This window comes from Silene latifolia, chromosome 10, assembly GCF_048544455.1.
Source record: "Silene latifolia isolate original U9 population chromosome 10, ASM4854445v1, whole genome shotgun sequence".
Taxonomy (NCBI): Eukaryota; Viridiplantae; Streptophyta; class Magnoliopsida; order Caryophyllales; family Caryophyllaceae; genus Silene; species Silene latifolia.
Genome location: NC_133535.1, coordinates 160,773,232 through 160,792,231, shown reverse-complemented (window position 1 = coordinate 160,792,231; position 19,000 = coordinate 160,773,232). Strand labels below are relative to the sequence as shown.

The 19,000-nt window shown below is 35.5% G+C and overlaps 1 protein-coding gene and 1 long non-coding RNA gene across 3 annotated transcripts; one reads left to right on the top strand and one right to left on the bottom strand.

Annotated features, from left to right (window-relative positions):
• Positions 1-9,000: 9,000 nt before the first annotated feature.
• Positions 9,001-10,597, top strand: LOC141609485 (uncharacterized). Its single transcript, XR_012527436.1, has 6 exons — positions 9,001-9,316; positions 9,513-9,592; positions 9,869-9,934; positions 10,180-10,203; positions 10,315-10,388; positions 10,483-10,597. It is a non-coding gene; the product is annotated as an uncharacterized LOC141609485 (long non-coding RNA).
• An 824-nt stretch (positions 10,598-11,421) lies between these two features.
• On the bottom strand, positions 11,422-18,231 carry LOC141606731 (protein IQ-DOMAIN 24-like). Of its 2 annotated transcripts, XM_074426004.1 has the most exons (5): positions 17,615-18,089; positions 12,596-12,766; positions 12,382-12,441; positions 11,592-12,187; positions 11,422-11,560 (listed from the first exon to the last, which is right to left on the bottom strand). In XM_074426004.1, exons 1-4 carry the CDS (start codon positions 17,996-17,998, stop codon positions 11,633-11,635), a joined length of 1,170 nt encoding a protein of 389 aa, XP_074282105.1. In that variant the 5' UTR covers positions 17,999-18,089; the 3' UTR covers positions 11,422-11,560; positions 11,592-11,632. The 2 variants fall into 2 exon arrangements, with proteins under 2 accessions (XP_074282105.1, XP_074282106.1); XM_074426005.1 differs by having other exon boundaries at positions 11,422-12,187; positions 17,615-18,231.
• Positions 18,232-19,000: the final 769 nt, after the last annotated feature.

The following is a 19,000-nucleotide window of genomic DNA, read 5'->3' as shown; positions in this document are numbered from 1 at the left end:
TTTTCCTTTGAAAAATAGCTCTCATATAATGAAATTGGAGTTGCGAGGATCTCAAACTTATTAACAAGTTGGACAAAAAAATCATATTGACATGGATAATGGTTAAATGTAAATTATTATCTAATATTTCTGCGTACATGTCATATTATCTAATGCATATGTCTTATAACACATAATGAGATTGTAATGAGATTTGTAGTAGGCTACTATTGTAATACTCCGTATTTATAAGTCTTGGGGTACTCTATCGAGTAGCCCTTACTCTGTCGAGTAAGGGCAAGTTGCGAAATAAAATAGTTTCTGACCTGTTGGGTACTCGATCGAGTAGCTGGGGTACTCGATCGAGTAGGGGGGTACTCGATCGAGTACCTTGGGTACTCGATCGAGTGTCCGGTTTTACGGGGGAGTTTTCTCGGGTTTTGTTAATTACGCGATTAAGGTATTTAAACCAATTCGTCTTTGTTCTAAATCACTTTTTACAAAACCTAAAACCTGTTTAAGAGAGAAAGCAACTTGTCTTCTTCCTAATCGCGTTCTTGACAATTCCCGGAGTTCAGACGGTCGGTTTGCATCGTAGTTTGTGTCGTTGGATTCCTTGCGTCGAGGGTAAGCTTTTAATGTAATTTATATAATGTTTTGTTAAGATTAGTGAAACCCTAATTTAGGAATTGGGGGTTTTTATGAATAGTAATTGAATAGTAGTATCTATGTGTTGTATGGTAGGAGGAGAGTTCATAGAAGAGCCGTTTTGAGACAGCTGTAGATACCGTCTGCGTCTTGTGCAATCCAGGTAGGATTTCCTACTCAGTATTAGTCCCATAATGGGATATTGGTGATGTGCTGTAGTTAGTTGATTGATTTGATGATTGTAATTGTGATTGTGATTGTGATTGTGGTTGTGTTTGTGATGGTTCTCGAGATGCGTTCTCGGCTGAGTGGGGTCACTTGCGGGAGTGATCTCACGCCCTAGTTTCGCCCTTCGTGGAACCCGCCACGAAAGGGGATGTGCACATTAATGGACAGGGTTATCGCTCGTACGATGAGCGGGGCTTAGGTGGGAACGGCTGCGGTCCCCCATCGGGCAGTGGCGGGTCCAGTGGACGGTCAAGATTGAGATGATGGGAGTTGGTGGTGTGTGTGTGTGTGTGTGTGTGTCAGTTCCATTTGTCTGTTTGCCTTATTATTGTTGATATATGTATTGAATTGTGTGATTAATCGACCCCGTTTAAATGTTTTAAAAGCGTGGTGATCCATTCGGGGGTGGGGAGCGATTATTTGAGGAGTGTGATATGATGCGTATGGGATAGTGGGATGAGTCATCACGTGGCGTTAGAAGTCTTCCATCGTGTCGACGAAGTCTAGTAGCTTTGATAGTTTTAGCGTAGACCGTATGAGAACCTTGTAATTCCTTTTATTAGTTTTGGGTTGAACATGTAATCACTTAATCTATAATTACTTTAAAAGTACGTTTCTTTATTGTCTTATGATATTCGTACACTCGGGCAACCGAGATGGTAGTATCCTTATACCTGAGTGGTCCTGGTAAGGCACTTGGAGTATGGGGGTGTTACAAATGGTATCAGAGCGACGATTTTGGAACCTGTAACAAATGAACATAATGAACATAGGGAGTCTAATAAAATGAACCTGGTGTATGTGTAATGGGAGCCCCGGCTGATGCTAGGTTTTGGGTGAGTAGGCGCCCTCACTTCAAAATCTTGGCCCCATGATACTTAAGCCAGTCACATGGTATGGGAACGTGGAGTCCGTGTGTATATGTGCGACGTGTATGTTAATTGTGCTGTATATGGTTTGTTGAAAGCATGTTGCATGATAGTTGGTTGACATGTTGGTTGGAATCGTTGGGAAAGCATATGAGAATGATGAATGATATGGTAGAAAAAAAAAAAAAGTAGTTCGTATATGATGATGTGTGATGAAGTGGATTTGTAATGTTGTTGTATTAGCAACATGGAAATAGGATTTGTAGTGTATGGGTGTGGTTTGTGTTATTAAAAGTTATGAAAATTTAAAACATGCGAGTAACACATGATTGAAAGTTGAATGTTATATGAGCATGATAGATGGTAATGTTTGACTTTTGGTAAGTAGTAACATGAAGAATAGAGGTTCAATGATATGTGTTTTGTATAACGAATTGGATGAAAAGCATGATGGCTGTTTATAACGTGGCACTTAATAACACGAAGTAGATTATTTTGTTGATTGTATGAGGAGTCGCGCAGATTTGAATGCGTAGTTGTAATCATAATGTTGAAATAATAATGAATGCATAGTACGTTAGGGTATGTGAGATAACATGCGGGTAGTATTCACGAGTCTGCATGACTCGATCGAGTGGGTTTGATTCGATCGAGTGGGTACTTGTCGTTATTTTGACCGAATCGTGTTTGGGCACTCGATCGAGTACCTCGGGCACTCGATCGAGTATGGGGTCACTCGATCGAGTAGCGGGGCTACTCGGTCGAGTAAGTCGAGATCGAAGGTCGGTTTGGGTTCGAGTGGGGCACTCGATCGAGCATGTTTGGCACTCGATCGAGTAGCCTCAACTCGATCGAGTAGGTTCTGGTACTCGATCGAGTGGGGTCTGTGCAGGTCATGTACGTGTTTCGGGTCATATGCGTGTTTCGGGTCATATGTTTGTCTTTTGACATTCGTTGCATATTATGTTTAATTCAAAGGTGTTGTATTACTTCTTTATGCATTGTTTTACGTATGTGTTGGTCCTGAAGCGTAAGTCACCCAATCTTATGTTGTAAAGAGTGGCACTATGATGAGTATGAGTTCGGTGGGGAGGACATGAATTATGAGTGATTATGATAGATGGTGGAAAAAGAAAAGGAAGATTGGTATAGTTTATTGAGGCATGGCGCACGTTTTGCGAGACGGGATGAGTGATATGATTGTGTGTTGAGCAATGTAAAAATAAGTGAATATAGACAAAGGATGATGTGAGTATAATGAACGTGAGAATGAAAAGATTGAAAGTAAGAATGTGGATAGTGGCAGCTTGAGATGTGTAAAGAGTTAAGGAGGGAAATGGTTAGGAGTCGTGTGGGTTATGGATTTAGGTAGTGAAAGTTCGTTTAAAGGGGTTGAGAAGAGTAATATATAGTGAACTTTGTGGAGACATGTCGCGAGGTGTATTTATAGACAATGAGTGAGTTTGGGAGGTTTGGTTTATTAAAAGATGAAACTACTGTGTGAGTTCCTTGGGTAATTGGCGATATGAAAGGAATTTTGATTTCTAGAGATGTAAGAAGGGAGATGCAATTGTTGAACAAGAACGTTGATTCTATGGATGTATTAGTGGCAAGGGTGATTGATGACATAATAAGAGAATATTTGTGGTAAGAAAGAGGGAGATGATATCGATATAAAATAATGGGATTTGAGTTTTGGAGCGATGAGAAGGTAATTGGTGCACAAAAGGGTTAGATAGAAGTAATAAGGAGTTGAGCTATTAAATTGGTATTATTGAGTGTAAAGAGAAAAGAAGGATAAAAGTAAGCTGAGGAAAATGTTCACCGGAGTTATGTGATGTAAAGGTAAGGAATCATCGAAATGTGTGATAGTATCACGAAGATGTTAGCTGAAGGTTATATAGGAGTTTCAGGACAACATGATTGATAATGAGTTTAGAGGAATTAAGGAAAGTAAGAAGTTGGAAGAATATCTGCATGATATGAGATTTTGGTGGAGAAATGGATGATGATTCAATTAAGGAAAATATTGGGAAGAATGTTGAGATAATTTTGTTCATGGATTCGATGTTCGTTGTTTGGGATGTTAACCAAAGATAGAAAAGAAATCATGATATTTAGAGATGAGTGAAGAGGTTTGATGTCCGGACAGTGGTAGTGTTATGGTCTTTGACTAGTGGTTAAGGGAAAGTGTATATTAGAAAAGTGGCAATTCTAAAGAGGCTGATTTTGTAAAGACTGAATTGATAAAAGTATGGTTGTCAGGAAGTATAAGACATAGTCTTAGGAGGTGGTTTCTCATAATGAGTGTTATCTGTATGGTTATGTATGGCGAAGGTCTTTGGTGATGCGAATGGAAGAATGTGATGAGGGGCATGCGAGTTAAGTTCGGACAAACAGTAACCTTTGTTGAGTGGTAACTTACGTGGTCAGGATTGACTAGTTGGTTGTGATTACGGGTCTATTATATGTGTAAATGTTTGTGTGAGGTTCTGACCTCACAAGAAGTGGTATGGTGTGATAATTATAAAGTCGTTTTATGAATGTTCTGTATTATATATGTTGGGCACGGTAATTTAATTGAATGATATCCAAAAAGGTAATAATTTGATTAATTTGACATGGCTAGTTATAATTTTATGTGTATTAATAACACACGTGTATTCCGTGAAATGGTAGAGATGATGTTCATGAGATGCTTATCTGTTCTTTCATATAATATGTTGCGTTGTGATAGAGTAAAGTGGATTGGAGTAAGTTTCCTTGTCCGAAAGGTTATTTCCGAGTCAGTATTTATGGGAATTGTATATAGTTGTGATGTCTATCGATGTGGTTGTGGTGCCTCGGGTAGTGATCCGGGCTCGATATTTAGTGTTGTGATGCGGGTATTTTCGCACTACGGTGTGGCTGTTGGTGGCGGTGTTGTGATGCCGTCACCGGTTGTGGTGGAGTAGGCGGGATGTTTATGATACGAGTTTTCGAAAGTGCATACCAGTTATACATAGATTGTTGTTTTGTTTGATGTTGCTCTCTGCGAGTTTCAGTTTGTGCTGATAGACAGTTGTCTTGCTTATTCATGTTTTCTTTACCAGGTTAAGTTAAGAATGAGGTAGAGTATGATATGAAATAGAGTTTAATATGTTTCGTTGTTGTCATGGGATAGTGATAATCTGTTGATGGGACACGGTTGTGAGAGGTTGTTACGGTAATTTTGATCTTGTTTTCAGATGAGACATCGTTAGACATGGTAATGGAAAATGATTCGTGGATCATGTGTTGTAATGAGCTGAAAGCGGCAGGTAGTTCATAATCTTTTGTTGAGACAGTGAGGGTAGGGTGTTGGGGAAATTAGTGTCATGTTAAGTTGTGTATGAATTTTGCGGTAATGAAAGAAAGAACTTGAGGATCTAGTGTGCGTGTACGTAACGAGTGCGGATCGTGAGTTATGCTTCTGGAAGATAAGTGCTTTACATAGCGAGGTATGTTGGTTTGCAGTGATAATGGAGAGTTAGTATGGTGATTTTGCTACGAGCCTCATGGTATAGGTTAGGGGTGTGCAGATTGATTTGAAGTATGAGAACTGGTGAAGTAAGAGAGCCTTGAGAAATAGGAGTGATTATGGAAATGAGGTTATAGGCAGTTATCTTTGACATAGGGTGGTGATGAGGATAATGAGATAATATAGCTAAGGGTTTAGTATTAGCGAGTTACGAGGACGTAACATTTGTCTTAAGAGGAGTAGGATGCAATAAAAGAGAGTTTCATGGTGGTGCATGCGGTAATATAATTGGAAGTAGAGTGTTAGCGTAGCGTAAAGGAGGGATTTGTTTTGTGGACAATACTTATAAAAGGCCATGGCCGTGCTCGTAGTAGTGTGATGCTTCAGAGTGTGGGAATATTTTATATAATGTTGACAGTTGGAGGATGATGTTATGAGTGTGAGTAAACTTCGAGGACGAAGTTCCTTTTAAGGGTGGTAGAATGTAACATTCCGTTTGATGTCTATGAGTGTCTTGATTTTAGGTTTGATAGTTGATGATATTATGGAGCTAGCAGCATTAGAGGATGGTAGTTGGTTATGTATGGAGTTGGTGTCGTGAGAGATATATGTGGTAGATACGATATAGTGAGTCATGTTGTGGAAGTAAACATAGTTGGTAGAATGGGGGTTAAGAGTTCATGTTCTAGGTTCGGTCGAGTTCTTGAGTCCTTAGCTAAGTTGTTGTGTCTTGGTCGAGTCGGTATGGTTGTTTTTATGTATGGGTTGAACTTCGGGGACGAAGTTCCTTTTAAGGAGGGAAGACTGTAATACTCCGTATTTATAAGTCTTGGGGTACTCTATCGAGTAGCCCTTACTCTGTCGAGTAAGGGCAAGTTGCGAAATAAAATAGTTTCGACTGTTGGGTACTCGATCGAGTATTTGGGGTACTCGATCGAGTAGGGGTACTCGATCGAGTACCTTGGGTACTCGATCGAGTGTCCGGTTTACGGGGGAGTTTTCTCGGGTTTTGTTAATTACGCGATTAAGGTATTTAAACCAATTCGTCTTTGTTCTAAATCACTTTTTACAAAACCTAAAACCTGTTTAAGAGAGAAAGCAACTTGTCTTCTTCCTAATCGCGTTCTTGACAATTCCGGAGTTCGACGGTCGGTTTGCATCGTAGTTTGTGTCGTTGGATTCCTTGCGTCGAGGGTAAGCTTTTAATGTAATTTATATAATGTTTTGTTAAGATTAGTGAAACCCTAATTTAGGAATTGGGGGTTTTATGAATAGTAATTGAATAGTAGTATCTATGTGTTGTATGGTAGGAGGAGAGTTCATAGAAGAGCCGTTTTGAGACAAATTTGTAGATACCGTCTGCGTCTTGTGCAATCCGGTAGGATTTCTACTCGTATTAGTCCCATAATGGGATATTGGTGATGTCTTTGTAGTTAGTTGATTGATTTGATGATTGTAATTGTGATTGTGATTGTGATTGTGGTTGTGTTTGTGATGGTTCTCGAGATGCGTTCTCGGCAGAGTGGGGTCACTTATGGGAGTGATCTCACGCCCTAGTTTCGCCCCTTCGTGGAACCCGCCACGAAAGGGGATGTGCACATTAATGGACGGGGTTATCGCTCGTACGATGAGCGGGGCTTAGGTGGGAACGGCTGCGGTCCCCCATCGCGGTGGGTCCGGTGGACGGTCGATTGAGATGATGGGGGAGTTGGTGGTGTGTGTGTGTGTGTGTGTGTGATTCAAATTTGTCTGTTTGCCTTATTATTGTTGATATATGTATTGAATTGTGTGATTAGTACTGACCCCGTTTAAATGTTTTAAAACTGTGGTGATCCATTCGGGGTGGGGAGCGATTATTGAGGAGTGTGTGATATGATGCGTATGGGATAGCGGGATGAGTCATCACGTGGCGTTAGAAGTCTTCCATTTGTGTCGACGAAGTCTAGTAGCTTTGATAGTTTTAGTTTGAGACCGTATGAGAACCTTGTAATTCCTTTTATTAGTTTTGGGTTGAACATGTAATCACTTAATCTATAATTACTTTAAAAGTACGTTTCTTTATTGTCTTATGATATTGTACACTCGGGCAACCGAGATGGTAGTATCCTTATACCTGAGTGGTCCTGGTAAGGCACTTGGAGTATGGGGGTGTTACAAATGGTATCAGAGCGACGATTTTGGAACCTGTAACAAATGAACATAATGAACATAGGGAGTCTAATAAAATGAACCTGGTGTATGTGTAATGGGAGCCCCGGCTGATGCTACTATAAAAAAATATGATTTAACTCATTTTATCATTTATGCACAAATTAAAAATTTAGGATATTTGACAAATTGATATGGATGATATACTAAAATTAGCATTTATTAAACTTCATAACTATGCTACTATAAAAAAATATGATTTATGAGAATTAAAATATTGAGAAGATAAAAAGCCCTATAATTCTATATATTTTAAACTCCTTACATTGTGAGATTTTTCATTCTAAAAAAGAAGAAGAAATAATTCAAAATTATGCATTAATTTGCCTTTTCTTTTTGCACTTACTAACTTTATTTGCCTAGATCACAAAGAGACGTTCAAGCTTTCACATAGAAAATTTAGTACAAAATCTATACAATCTAATTAAAAGACAACCTTAAGCATTTAAATTTTTTTAACATGGATGTCATGAATGACTGGACTCATTGAAGGTAATTTTTTTAAAACCACATATTATTAGTATATTAATCAAAATAACAACTAAAGTACAATATATAGTTTTGAAAATAAACCAAAGTTGTCAAAAAAAATAAGGCATTAACTAACTAACTTTTATGTATTTCAAGAATATATTTTTAAGATGGATCAACTAATTCCTCAGACAAATAGAAACAATACGACAAAAATAACAAAACTATAACAGATAAACCCGTGAATTTCACGGGTCACAAACCTAGTTAATTATTAATTATCGTTTCTTTTTGCATGTACATTTGGTTATTATTTTGTCTATATTATCACATTCTTATAAAAATGAGTTTGAATTATTTAAATTCATAGATTGGTATCTTGAGAATTGTTCTTAGTGATAGAGAAAAGATTTATTTATCCTTACGAAGGGAATCTCTTATAAACTAAAACCAATGCTAACATACAGTTTGGGCTGTATGGCTAGAGTCATGAAGATGACTAGATGTACCAAGTACTTCAACAGTCTAAATTAAGGGAAACATTCTCTTTAAGTGAGAAAGGTAAAGCTAAGATGGTCCGATTAGTTGAGAATCATCTCCTCAAACGAGAGCCCATTTTTATGTCCTTTTCCGGAAAAAAGAACATTAATTCCATATCTATGCAACCTAAGAAATGATAATGGCATAGTGTGTCCATTCTAAACGATAATTTAAATGAAAAACACATGCATCCCATCTCTTACATAAAGCTTCGTTGTACAAATTTGCATCAGACCCTTAAATCCAACACAAATTCTTGTTTCAAACAGCCATTTTTCGTTTGAAGTTTCAAACAAACATATGTGATCATTTTATAGTTGAATGTAACCATAATAGATAGTCAATATTACGACTTATGATAACTTGTTTTTCAATAATGATCACATCTATATAATACTATTAAAAGCCTAATCTAAAATGAATCATAAAGGCCACATAGACAAATCCATGTAGGCTTAAGAAAAGCCACGTCTGAATTAAGACAGCCACATCTGCCCAAATATTGCCACGTCTGCCCACATAGTGCCACCTCCATCATTGATAACAGTAACAAACTTTTGATTTCCCTTATTGAGTATAGTCAATTTCCCGAATTGAATACTCACTTTCACTCACAAGAAAAATACGCCCCCGCCATTAATCCAATACTCATCATCTTCACTACTAAAAAAAACGCCACCATTAATCACCAATTAATCGTCTCACATCATTATTCTATCCTTGCACTATATCTCCCTATCAATTTTAATCTATGTTTTTTGCACTTAGTGATAGCATACCCTCTACACTCCTAAAATCAACTATCGGTGTTTGGTAATTTGACAAAATCGGTTTCGTGTTGTGATATTATTTTATTGTAGAGGTTAACAAACATGTATGCTTCTATTCATTTCATGTACTCATGTTCTTCCATCATATAATAATCATTGTTTGATTGATTGTATGTACCGATGACGGTGATCTTCTTATGAAACATTGTTTTTTTTTTGGTGATTTTTGATTTTTTTTTTTTTCGGTTTATTGTTTTTTGAGGGTATTGTTGGATAGCTCTAATTGTTTTCTTTTGTCAGTGCTCTCAACAAGTCTTCTAATTCGGCAAGTTTTCTAATTCTACGGGATGAAAATGCTTGGTGCATAATTTGGTGCAAAAGTAAGAAACTTTTTTCGTTCTTATTATTCATTCTTAACTCCTCTACATTAGCCATATTCCGTATCTTTGGTCTGAAATACAATTATATAAGAGAAGTTTTTGAAATTGACGGAACTTTATGTGGTCTGAAGTACAATTATACAAGAAAAGTTTTCTGCTTATGTTTGTTAATTGTGTAATAATGGTGATGAACCATAGTTATTTACGTAATTGTGATTCGCTATACAGTTGATGGGGTAATTGAGCATAATGGGTAATTGGTTGCACTAACTGTAGGGTTGAGATTGACTTTTAGAGGAACAAAGTTTGTGACTTTTGCTAATTCTGACGAAAGGTTACCAGGTGAGCAATTGTAGCTTTGTTTATTTACCCAAAATTTCACTTTATTTGTGATTAAAGTCACTAAACCAACGTCTCATGGAATGTTAAACCTCAATCGAATGTTGACCCTAATTGTGTACTATTAGTCATTTATTTGGCTGATTATGGATTAAGCATAAACATTTGAAAATGTTATATGGTGGAAGTATTAATTTGTTACTATATTTTTTTATCTGTTTATGAGTGTTCATTTGGTTTTGTTGCAGATTTCTTAACTCTGGTTAGACGAGGTACATCATAGACCTTCAATTTATTTCACTCTTACAACTTTGTCAAATTGTAAGTATTTATCTTTCAGTATTTGATGAGCTATGTTTTTTGTTGTTATGTTTGCATATAAGCGATTGAGCTTGGAGAATAGGAGGATATTTATGGTCGTTTTAAATCGGAGCTTTTAAAGGTTAACAAATTGAAGGTTTCATTCCTCCACCATATTTTATCCGTTTACGTGCACCTTAATTTTTTTCCCCATTAAGGATCCTAATAAGTGGTTAATACTTCTATTGCAGGACGTATTTTACCTCTATTGTTTCTACTCTGAACAAATCAAATGTGAACCAAATAATTATCGAGATGGAACGGACATGAGAGAAATATAACAAACCATGAAGTACTTTTGAGAGGTGTTGCTAATTGGATCTGTTTTGTTTGTCAAATACAACAATGGAGTGAAATTTTAATGTCTTAAGCAGTAAAGTGGGTGTTTGGTTTGTTTCATTTTTTTTTTTTTGAATTATTTAAGAAAGGTGAAAGAATAAAACATATGTCAAATGTTTAGGACGTATGCACTGATTTTTAAAATCAAAATGGTATGAACGTTTCATTATCCCCATAATGATTAGATTAGATGTCAGACGGAAAACTAATGACTACAGAGTGAAGAGTATAATTAGTTCGCTGGATCCGCGAGTTTCGCGGGTCACAAAACTAGTTTAATTATAAAAAATAGTTACAAAATCCAGCCTTATTGTTTTAGACAAAAGCAACTCGTTTGAAACAAGACCAAACCGTAAATCCAAAAATAACACACTCCGTGACATTGTCCGTGAGTGGGCCCATAAAGGCCCAAACATACAATAAGAAGTGAAAACATATCTTTTTGTACAATTGTTTTTTCAACTTCTAGCCCATTTTCATAGGGGGACTACCTTAATTAATGTCTAACCTTTTGTACCTATGTTGTTTCTTTTTGCCATAAGAGATTGAAGTTGATGTTTTTGTTACTTTGTGTGTGTCATATTGTCATATATTTCAATCAACACAAACAATTGATGGAACTTTGTTGTTGGTATAACTTGTTGGTATTGCTAGAATATAAAATGTTACTCCCTCCGACTCAACAAATTATTTTTTTCAGGATTCGTTTGAAAAAACTTTCGTCAATTTACGTGAGCTATACATAATCGTAATTTCATAACAACAAATAAAAAGATCGTTAACAATCAAACTTTTCGAACATAAAAATCGCTAATATTTGATTAAAACAATATCGCCAACAACGATTTCTTAGCACCATTTCGTAACTATATTGCATAGCACTAATCATCAATAAATTCACTTTTCAACACAATTACATACAATATCATCCTTAATTATCATACTTCATACTAGATATTACCTTAATTACAACCCTAATTAAGTTTATCAAGCTCAAGACTTTTACCATATTTGCTTAGAAGTTTTGGACTCCCAAAATGCATGAAGAGACCTCTTAATAGAACCCAACCTCTCATTACCATCACCTCTTTGCCTAGGCACACTTTGAGACCTAGTCTTAGCTCGAGACGATTGCGTGTTAGCCATGTAGCTAGGACTAGCAAATGTTGAGTGTCCATTAAGGTACCTTCTTGAGGGAGTCTTTGGACTTATTCTCATGCTTTCGGTCCTTGATTCTCCGGTAAAATGTAGGGATGTTAGAGAGGCAGAGTCCTCTGGTATCGGATTTTGACGATTGCTTGCAAAGTAATCAGATGCTCCAAAGCTGTGGGTATAATAGTCATAGGCCGAAATGTGTCTTAGGCGTTTAGGGTTTAAGGTTTTGTGTTTTGAATCGGGTTTGGAACTGTCGACTTCTAGGATTTTGTCGTTCTTTTCATCGTCAATTCCACGAGTTTTTGACATGCTGGTGTCGGTAATTGAAGATCCAGCGTCAACCTGCCAATTATCTAGCCAGTTTGTAGTCGAGTCTCTTATGCTTGAGCTTGAGCCGCGTCTCTGAATTCGAGTAGTATTTTATTAAGAGCTAATACTACCCTGATTAACTTGATGAATGCGCGGTATTAATAGAGTTTTTATTTTTGTATTACATACACCTTATTAATTTTTCATATTTCACGTTATTATATTTTGATATAGGAAAAAAATTGAACAGTCAAATTATTCAAGAAAACTGAGGTAAAACTGATTACCTGAAGCAGAGAGGAATGCTCGAGCTTTTGATGTCGTCTTGAACTGTCTTTGCTCGGTGACTGAAAATTTTAGTCGAACAAATGTAATTCAATTAATTCAAATTTTCGAACTTTTTATCCATATTTCCGGTATATGTCCAAGTTATAAACTAGGGTGCCATGATGAAGATTAACAAATTTTTCAGAATGCAGTTGAAATCAAAGGGTGTCTTACACAAGTCGACGAGTCTACATGTAGTACTCGATTAGACCGAGCACGAGCCTGGACTCGAACCATTGCTTGCAAGCGCCTTAGCATATCCGCGCTTTGTTTCCTGACAAAGTGGCCTCGAACCAAAGCTTGAAGCTTAACCAAACCCTTTAATGCCCTTAGTGCCCTCCTAGCCTGACCATGTCCAAGTCACATAAATAAAATTAATTATCCACAAATTCTAAAATAAGACATTTGTCTAAGAAAACCATTCATTATTGTTATTAATAACAGGTGCTTTTTTTATATAAAAATATTACGGGATTAAATTTTCGGTAATGATAAATACAAAATTACTTCCCAAAATGAAATTAAATTAGGAATTTATGACACAATTACGCGTAAATTAATGTCATTAATGCTTAATTTAAGTTTTTCTTTCCTTTTTAGTTACCTTAAATGCAGCCCTGCTGTATGTATCATATTCCTTAAATTTTTTACTGCAAATTGCCATAGATAAAGGGGAATGCACATTCAATTTACAAAGTTCAAAGTGGCACAAAAAACAAAGGGAATTTTGAAAATTGAAGAGCTGTAAGACTGTAATGCTACTGCAAATCTGCAGTAAAAGAATGAGAATTTACTGTGAAAAGGAGAGGTTGGTGGTAGAAATCATTGCACATCACATTGAATTGGCAGAATATTACTGCAAAGTATCTTTTTATGTCATTTTAGCAAATCACATGATGCTTAGAGAAAAGGGAGCAATCCCAAAAAAGGCATTAAAAATGGAAAAGTTCCTTTTTTATTGCATAAAAACCGAATTTTCAAAGCACTAAAAATAGCATTTACTTCAACTTTAAGCATTGAAAGTGAACCAACTATTGATCATAGATTCATAGGTATATCATTTTCTTAGATCAAGGAAAAAAATTCGGAATATTGATGTATAAGTATTCGCTTAATGGTTAAGGTTAAGGTATTACAGACATGTAGCCTAAGACTCTTTGATTATAATGACACCTTTTACATCCCACGCTACACTTGTGGTGGGACGTTGCTGTTAATATCTTATACTTCCTTCGTTTCACTCATTTAGCAAATAAAGTACTCCTAGCTAATATAATACGATGCACAAACAAAGTTAAAAGTAAATGAAAAGAAGACAAAGGTGAAAGTGACTATCAACTCTTTGGTGCACATCTATGTGGTAATGATGTATGCAAAAGGGTGAAGTTATGGGTTGATGTACTATCAATAGAAGCATATGGTGAAAGATTCAAGCTTTATTATAATGGACCATGCACATATGAGCCAACGAGCAATGGTACATAGTACATTATCAAAGGTGACAAACTTTGGCGTGTCAAGGTCGATCCACAGAACGGTACAATATAAGGTCGTTTTGAAAATTAAACAACATTTCCACTCGAGTTATTATGGTGTTAATTAGGTCATTTTAATATTCGACATTCTTCTCTTATAATCGAGTGGAGAACATTTAAGTTTCACTTTCACTCAAATAACTCGAATTACCTCTCTGTTAGAAGCATAAGCATAATCAGTGGCAGAACCAGGAATCGACCCTAACGGGGACGAATGGATAATGGTTCAAGGAAAACTCGAAAAAAGATGGAAAATTTTAAATTAAAATTTTGAAATTTCCAACCACCAGCCGAATTGAGCGCCCTTGCTAGCCCCCCTAACTCCACCACTGTTCTTAATCTCAAAATGATACTGTAGTAATTAAGGTCGTCTTAATAATCGACATTCTTCTACTAGAATATGTACAATAAGCATTAGTTTCACATAAATGTAATGCAATTGAGTCTCCTAACAGATTGGAATTAAAATTGATTGGTAAGAGTATTAAATCTCCCAATTAATTACTCTACCAAATGCAAATAATTCACAAGTATTAGTAGGAAAGCTAGTTAGCTAGTATAGAAGCTAACAAATTCAATGATGCCGAATATAGACACTAATAATAGCAACTGTCTTCACATCACATTGCCAATTGTGGGAGGGGAGACCATTTCATCCCCATAGTCCAAGATCGGGTCCAAAATTAATCTCTATCCCCGTATATTGTACACCGTATTTATAATCTCTAAAAACGTGTCATGTTCTGATAAGATTTTAGAGGGGGATCAATTGGATAAACGTAATTGTGTTATTGATATCTGTAGATGATCGGTATTTATAATTACAAGAAACCTAAGCATTAATAAAACCCTAGGACGTAGCCGTCACTACCAAACCCTAGATGATAGCCGGCCCTAATTGGCCTAACATCCTAATTGTGAAGAATCTCATATTGGCCCTGTTTGGTAAACAGCGGATTAATTTCACATAAGCAGATTGCAAAAGCAGATTATAAATGGCAGATTTTATCAGAAGGTTTGACTAGCATATTATAATTAGCAGAATTAATTTAAGTGTTTGGTAATTGGCAGATTACGATTAGTAGATTGTTAGTTTTATTTGTAAAATGAAGAAAAATTTCCTATTTTACAATATGCTAACCAATATGCTAGGGTAAGCAGCATATTGTAAAACAGCATATTGACCCCAAATATGCTGTTTACCAAACACTAAAATTAGCATATTGATTGGTCAAACATGCTAAAACCCTTGAATATGCTAAAAATTGATCAATATGTCGTTTACCAAACAGCGCCATTAACCCACATGTGAGTGTCCCACATTGAAGGGGAAAGAGAGATTGTACCACTTTATAACCAAGGGGGCTACTCCTTCTATTGCCAATTGGTTTTAGGATGGAACCTCCCTTGTGTTGTTAAGTGGTTCATCTCTCCTCCATTCGGGTAAGGCCCATTTGCATGATTTAACATGTTCGGTTGATATTTTTTTCGTTGTAGTGAACTTGACAAACAGATTATTAAGTACGGCATTAGTCGAGTCGGTCTAAACCATGGGGAATGTTCAATTCACTTATGAGTTGAGTCCGATTATTTTCGGGTCTAGGTGTGTCTAAGGTGTCTAAGCCAAACAAAATTCAAACAAATCTGAACAACTTAAGTTAGTCCGAGTTGGGTCAATTATACGAGTCTACTATTTACTATGGTGAACTAAATAGTTTTTTTTTTCAATTATTAATCGACATTCAAGTACATAAAAAAAAGGTCATAATTATAAAAATAATACACCCTCCATCTCAAAAATAATTTCTTATTTGACTTAGACACCACATTACCTCTATTTTTTTAAAATTTACGTAAAATACTTTTTTTTTTTATGAATGTAATATTTTATTTTCACACTTACTAAATGTCGGTTTTTTAACATTGACCGAAAAAAGTATAATTATTTTTAAATTTCTTTGAAAAAACCACTTTGATGCGTAAATTTGACGTTGGTGTCACTATTGGCGTCATGTGATATAGTATGATAAATTATGTTTAGGAAAATGAATATCACAAATTCTCATTTAAGACGCCAATATCCGTCTTAATCTGAAAATAGTACAAATCTCATACCACTTATGTATATTATATTACTTTTACCTATATATTTTTATATGAGTACCAAAAAAAAACTATATATTTTTATATATACAAGTTGTATGTACAAGTGATCCGTCTTAAGCTTAATACGAATAGTACTGTCTTAAGTAAGACTTAGAGCAATAGCAATAGTATTTCTTAGCATTGGGGTTGTTACCAAAAACTTTATTTTAAAAGTTCTTCTATTGCATGTAAAAGTTGGTTCTTATTTTTAAGAACCAAGTTCTAAAATAAGAACCAAGTTTATAAATATTGGAAAATGTACAACCAATAAATATAACTTTGTAAAATGTGTGAGACCATTAAACATTATTCATTTTATAGATTTTTGCATCTAAGAACTTTATATAAAGTTCTTCTATTGTGAACAAAAATTCTTAAAAATTGGAGTTGGTGCATTATGAGATGGCATATGAAGAACTTTATATAAAGTTCTACTATTGCTATTGCTCTTACAGATCAAAGAATACAGGGAAATTAATTAATAATGTATGTCATTAAATGATCTAAGTTTCTTGGAAGATGAAATTATTCAGAAATCCATGCAAAATAAACTACAAGTGTTCAAAAACCATGCACACATTTAGCAAATCTACACTACTCTTATTATTAGAACCTTGTACTATGAAAAAACAAATTCCTCGATGTATGTCACACATTCCACCGACGTACATTAATCGAACCAAAGTCAATACGCGCATTATTCTCTACTACATTTTTAGCTAAATTTTACGTGCAAAAAAATAATTCCAAGTAAAAGAGGCAAGATCAATTCTTGGCAAAAGACAATAATAATTTGACGATTAATGTATTTTGTAAGGCGGTTTTACACTTACATTTAGAAATCTATTAACTCACTAGTGTAAAAACGAGTTTTATATGTAAAACTATTTATGAAAGACACATTTCTCCATAATTTGAGTACTCAAATTTTAATTCGAGTATTTACATAAAATATAAGATATATGGTTTACATATAAAACTGTTTTATATAAAAGACGTTTTTATTATTGATTTCAACTAGTGTTTCACAAGCTTATAAGTGTCGATCGGACTATTTATCGTGCAGTTTTTTGTATTCTGGCTAGGCAATTCATTTCCATAAGTTTCTTCAAAATTCATATCCAAAAATTCTCCTCTCTTAGTTTAATGAGACATATAAAAATAAATCGAAAAAGAGAGAGTAATTAATACTAAAAGAATATTAATTCTCCAATCGTACCGGAATTTAGGAGATTGCAAATTAAAACAATGTACTAAAATTTAAATTCATTCTACGTAGATTATTATTCTCATAGGACGATTATTTTTAAAAAAAAATCACAAACTTTAACCGTAATTATATGAAAAAACCAGATAATTGTAACAGTAGTTATACAAAAAAATTCACATTTTTGAAAAATTTCAAAAAATAATACTCCGTATTATTTTAAAAAAAAAAACAATTAGTCTCGTGTAAAACTGATAGTACTCCGAACTTCATTACTAAAAATGGAAAAACGAGACGATGACTTACCAAATAGCCACGAAAGGCGGACTGAATCTTAACAGCAGCAAAATCATCCAAATAAAACCTCCTACGGCTAACAAGTCCGGGAGCATTGTTCGTAAGACGGACAACCTCAGCCGCCGCATTGGCCGCGGCTAATGCAGCCTCGGCCACTGCAGCAGTGGCAGCAGCGACAGCAATAGCGTGCTTGTTATACTCCATGTCATCGTCGTCGGCTTCGTTGGCGTATATGTTAGTCTCAATGCCGTACCCTATTGCGGGGCAGATGGCCGGGGACGACTTCGGTTTCGGGTTGGTTTTGCGTTGGAAGTGGCGTAGGACTTTGTTTAACCATTTTGATGGTTTTACCATTTTGTAGTGTAATTTTTTGGTTTTTACTGTATTTTTCATGACATTTTGAAGGAGGAAAGGAAATAAATGGGGTTTTGGAGGTGTTTGAAGGGGTAAATGAGAGAGGTAAAGAGTTGTGACTTGTGAATGATGGATGAGATGTTTTATATGGGGTGGCCGGGTGGGAACTGGGAACTGGTCTATATCAACTAGATATGGCAAAGTTTGGGCCTGGCCCGACTCGAAAGGCCCAATTTAGACTTGATCGGGTTCCGGAAAGTAAAACTTGACGTCAAATTATCGGGTTAAGTCAAATTATCCGCAAACGTCAAGTTTTACCTGATTGGACATGGACCCGAAAATGCTTGGACCCGAAATGATTAGACCTTGACCTGATCCATTTGACAAGTCTAGTAGGTAGTGGGCCCTCTATGGGTCTTTGTAAGATCAAGGGTAAAACTAGCGTAGTACTCGTCTACTCCCTAGTCCGTACCAAGTACTCAAGTACTGTATTTGTAGAATTATTGTAGTTCAGCTAGCTCACTATTAAATTTAATAAACAAAGATAAGAAGTAATTTGTGATAAATGTAAATTATAAGAAAAGCAATTGTAGTTTACTATTAAGTTCACTTATAACTTGGTTTATTAGGATAAGTCGATAAATGTAAAAAAAGTCGATAATTGACATATAAATGGAGTGTCAAAATTGAAGGAAGTTCGATCGAATTTCTATAAAATAGGAAATTATAAAGTTTAATTTGATTAAGAAAATTAAAAAGTTTCATGTGAGGTAAAACAAAAAGTTAAAACTAGTTTATAAGCTAGTGATTTCTCCGTTGTATAGCGACTCAGCTGTATGATGAAACCTCATTTGACTTATGACCATTCTTTATTCTAAATTTTATAAGCGTCCTCCGAAGAACGCAATTAAGCCAACATAAGATCACTCGTACATAAAACTTTGGTAGGAAACGTCCGTACTTTTGTACCAAGATACTATCTTCAACTTGTGTAAATAATAAATTGTCAAATTCGCTAGGTCGAAAAATATTAAGATTTAG